General features: G+C 45.6%; 1 protein-coding gene across 1 annotated transcript in view; it reads right to left on the bottom strand.

The window, feature by feature from the left end:
• Nucleotides 1-2,800, bottom strand: part of vax2 (ventral anterior homeobox 2) — a 14,890-nt gene extending 12,090 nt beyond the window's left edge. Inside the window, exons 1-2 of the mRNA XM_019858204.1 lie at nt 2,228-2,800; nt 1,846-2,127 (exon numbers count right to left, since the gene is read on the bottom strand). Coding sequence (XP_019713763.1) covers nt 1,846-2,029 — 184 coding nt within the window. The 5' untranslated portion in view covers nt 2,030-2,127; nt 2,228-2,800. The remainder of the gene's footprint in view (nt 1-1,845; nt 2,128-2,227) is intronic.
• Between the last annotated feature and the right edge of the window lie 1,166 nt (nt 2,801-3,966).

The following is a 3,966-nucleotide window of genomic DNA, read 5'->3' as shown; positions in this document are numbered from 1 at the left end:
AGTGTCATAACTGTATTTTTATGAAGCACAAATTTCATGGTGTGCTAGTTTTCTTTTTTTTGTGTGTGTGTGTGTGTGTGTGTGTGTGTGTGTATATCCACAAATCTATATTTATCTATATTTTTATAGACATACATATATAGGTAGATAGATAGCTATAAAGATAGATATGGACATAGTATTGTAATCCTCCTAATTTTTGATCAAGATCATCATTCTCATGATTATTCGAATCGTCATCAGCAGCAGTTGACATTCCGATCTGTAGCCTGAATGTTGTCGCTCGTCACGCTGTTCAGCATCCTCCTCGTGCGAAACGTTCGCGTTCGCTTCTCGCTTATTTGGTGAGTAGACGTTCGGAAAGCGATCAAAGATTCCACATCTCCGCGCGCCGACGTTTTGGTTCTCGACAAGGCAAAGGGATCACGTGCGGCCCCCGGCTAGCACGAACGTCTTCGCGTTTGTCGCCGTCGGTCAGGCGGAGGTGCTCTTTGTCGGCCTTTGTCCACACGCGCGGCTGCTTTCAAGTCATCAAATATGGAAGGAAAATCAACAGCCGCGCCTCCATTAAACATGAGGCGAGCAAAGCGCTGAAATGAGGCGATAACCAGCGCGCGACGTCCGGCCCGCCGGCCGGCCACTAAACACACACAAAAAAAAAAAGAGGACGGGAAAACAACCACCAAAAATCTCAACCCGCTTGCTTGCTTGAAAGGCAAAAAAAAAAAAAATCCAAATGAAGTGACGCGCAGTTCTTTTCGATGTCATTTTTTCTGCGCACGTCCGAGCTCGCGGGAGGAAAAAGAAAAAATAGCAACAACAACAACAACGAAAGCGAGTGCGCTGAACTCTCGGTGACCCCGGGCCTTAGCGAGAAGAAAAAGAAAGCAAGGAACAAATCCGCGGAACGCAACAGAGCGGAGCGAAAGCACACCAAAAACGTTGTCGACGTTTCCTTTTCCTCCAAATTTGACACGGTGGCTATTTTCGCCTGTCACGCCGCAAAACGAGCGTTTGCCTCGGAAACGTTTGCCCTTCGTTTTATTGGAAACGAGAACGCGAGGCGCTTTTGACGGGCCGCTCAAACAAACGTTGGACGTTCAACGCACATTTTCATTGTCGCTGACATTTCTCGTAGACAGACGCCTTTAGGATTTTCTCTTTTTTTTTTTTAAATCAGAGATGCACGAGTACGCGGAGCTAATTGCACATTGAGCTGAACCGCGGCGTCCAAAATCAGCCCGTTTCATTTGGGTGCAAAATCACACCAACTTTCTGGTTGTTTTGGACACACACACACACACACACACACACACACACACACAAAAAAAAAGACCCAAGTAGCGGCTCGGTTCTTTTTTTTTTTCCACCCAAATCGTTTTGTTTTGTAACCACGTTTAAATAATGTATTTTATTAATACCGTTATTATTATTATTCTTATTATTATTATTATCATCATTATTATCATCCTGATTGTTATTCTTTTGCGCTGTCTGGTGGCCTCTCGTTTAGGGAAGCCCGGGCAACCGAATATTAAAATCACCGTACATCCTGAAAATAGTTCAAAACTGATCGTCAAAAAAAAAACAAAACAACCAAACAAACAAGACGTTTTTCTGAACACCCCATTCAAGTTCGTGGGTGATTTTGAAGCCAATCGTCGTGCAAGTGTAACATCTCGCCGTCACACAAAGACCACCGGCCGCCCCCACCCCACTTTCATTTGTGCGCGTCCTCCTCGAGTGTTATAAAAAATATACGCAGGGGACCGAGTCAAAAGGAAAGAATTGGACGCGAGCGACGAAAACACGTTTTAAAGTTCGCCGACGGGAAGGCGCACTCACCCCTGACCAGGATCCGCCGGCAGTAGTCGGGGTCCCCTCCCAAAAGTTTGTCGTGGGCGTCGTCGGGCGGGGACGACGACGTGCCGGGGGCGTCGGACGAGCCGTCCAGCGGCGAGCGGCACAGCGGCTTGGCTCCGCCGCGGCGGGGGCTCCCGTCGCCCATCGCGGCCTCATCGAACATCATGCGCGGCTCCCTCCTCGCGTCCTCTCTTCTCGCCTTCTTCTACTTCTTCTTCTCTTCCTCCTCCTCTTGGAAGGGCGCGGGGGGCATGGCCTCCGCTCCTCTCCCCCACGGGGAAATCACAAATAAAGAAATATGGAGATATATATACTGTATATAGATATTTTGTTTGTTTGTTTGTTTGTTTTAAATCGACAATACCCAAGGAAGCTCTCAGAGTGGAAGCACCTGGCAGGCAAACGAAACGGCCGTCAGGTGTGTGTCCGGCATGATGCGGAAGTGCAGTTCGGGGGAGCAGAGCCTGGCGGCACTATGGAAGCCGAGAGGGGGCTAAGAAAGCCAGTCAAGGTGTTGAATGAGGAATGGGGCGAGGAGGGGGAAAGGGGGGGCGTCGGGAAAATTGAGGTTGGAGAGGAAGCGTCCCACCCTCCACCTAACACACAAACACGCACGATCCAAGTGTGGGCAACTTCGGAAGTGCAAACGTTTGACTGGAAAAGCGAAACGTACTCGGGCGCCGACAGTTTGTCACGTCCGCCTTCTTCCGTTAAGATTCGGAAAGGCCACTTCGCCGGCTCCGTGACGTCACGTCCGCCTCATCTCTGATTGGCTTTCATTTGGAGGCGAAGTCGTGACGCCTCGGTGGCCCCGCAGCCGGAAATCCAAATATGGGCCGAACGGGAATCCTCGCCCTGAACACACGCACACACACACACACACACACACACACACACACACAGATAGACTTATGTGGAGACCGTCGTAAATCGAGGAAACCCTCGATAGGCGGACTTGCTACACAATCATTGGAGTTCAAAACCATGAAACAATGAGTAGAATTCGCCCCGCCCCCCACCTCCCGTTTGATATAACGTAGCTACAGATACACGCGGGTGCAAAAGTTGTAAACAAAAGAAAATACGTCCAATAGGTTTATTTGTATTATGTTACAAGTTTAGAAAAACGAGGGGAAAATACTTTCATCATATAGGTCTCGAATTTCAACGATATGAAACGACCGTATACCTACTGTAAGCTTTTCTTAAATTGTTAATTATTATCATTTTACGTTTGAACATTACAGTATTGTCTTTGATGTTAAAGTTACCTAAATTATATTCTCCTTAATTGTTACCGATTTGTTGCTTTACTGTTGTAAATGTATATGTTAGTTGCTCCATGTACAGCACTTTGTATGCAGCGATGGCTGTCTGAAAGTGCTCTATAAATACAGTTGAGTGAGTTAATTTCTTAATCATGTTTATATTGAGAGAGTCTGATTGGCTGAAGGAAACAGGACGTGTTTTAGTAGCCGGAAAAAGTTGTTGTGTTCTCGAACGTGCTTCGGGGCAGGCGTCTTTTTTCCCTCTTTCAATAAAACTGCATTCAAAGGATTCCATCTCTCCTTTTGCCGTTCGTAAAGTCGAGCCATCCATTCGGAAACAACTTACATTACTTTGGCAACCCCCTTGCAAATTGAATACCTCTGTATTTACGGTGACGGCACAATTATACACACATTGCAATCGGATGGGTCAAATGATAGGAACTGTGTGCTGTGATGTAGGTTTGGATCCGTCTAATTGCATTCTATTGAATACAATGCAAAGTCGACATTAAAAAAAAAGATTCATGACCATCATGTATAATTTCTTGTGAAATACAATGTCATAGTTATTCATAAAATGTGGATGACGATGTAATCTCACACACAAGGGAAGGAATAAATACATAAATAAATAAAGCCTCTGTAAAATACTACCTCTCAAATTGTATCGCAATTTATAACAATGTCCTAATAAATGTAGAAAAGGAATAAAAAAGTTGAGACACACTTTCTCGTGGTATCAAATGAAAAAAATGCGTTTTTTTGACTATAGTGGTCTGCTAGTGCATTAAATAAATATACCTGTGTGTGTGGGGGGGGTCTCTCTTTCTGT

The sequence above is a fragment of the Hippocampus comes genome, unplaced genomic scaffold (genome assembly GCF_001891065.2).
Source record: "Hippocampus comes isolate QL1 unplaced genomic scaffold, H_comes_QL1_v1.1 scaffold48, whole genome shotgun sequence".
Lineage (NCBI taxonomy): Eukaryota > Metazoa > Chordata > Actinopteri > Syngnathiformes > Syngnathidae > Hippocampus > Hippocampus comes.
Note: the sequence above shows the minus strand (reverse complement) of the source record. Positions and strands in the feature narration are given on the sequence as shown.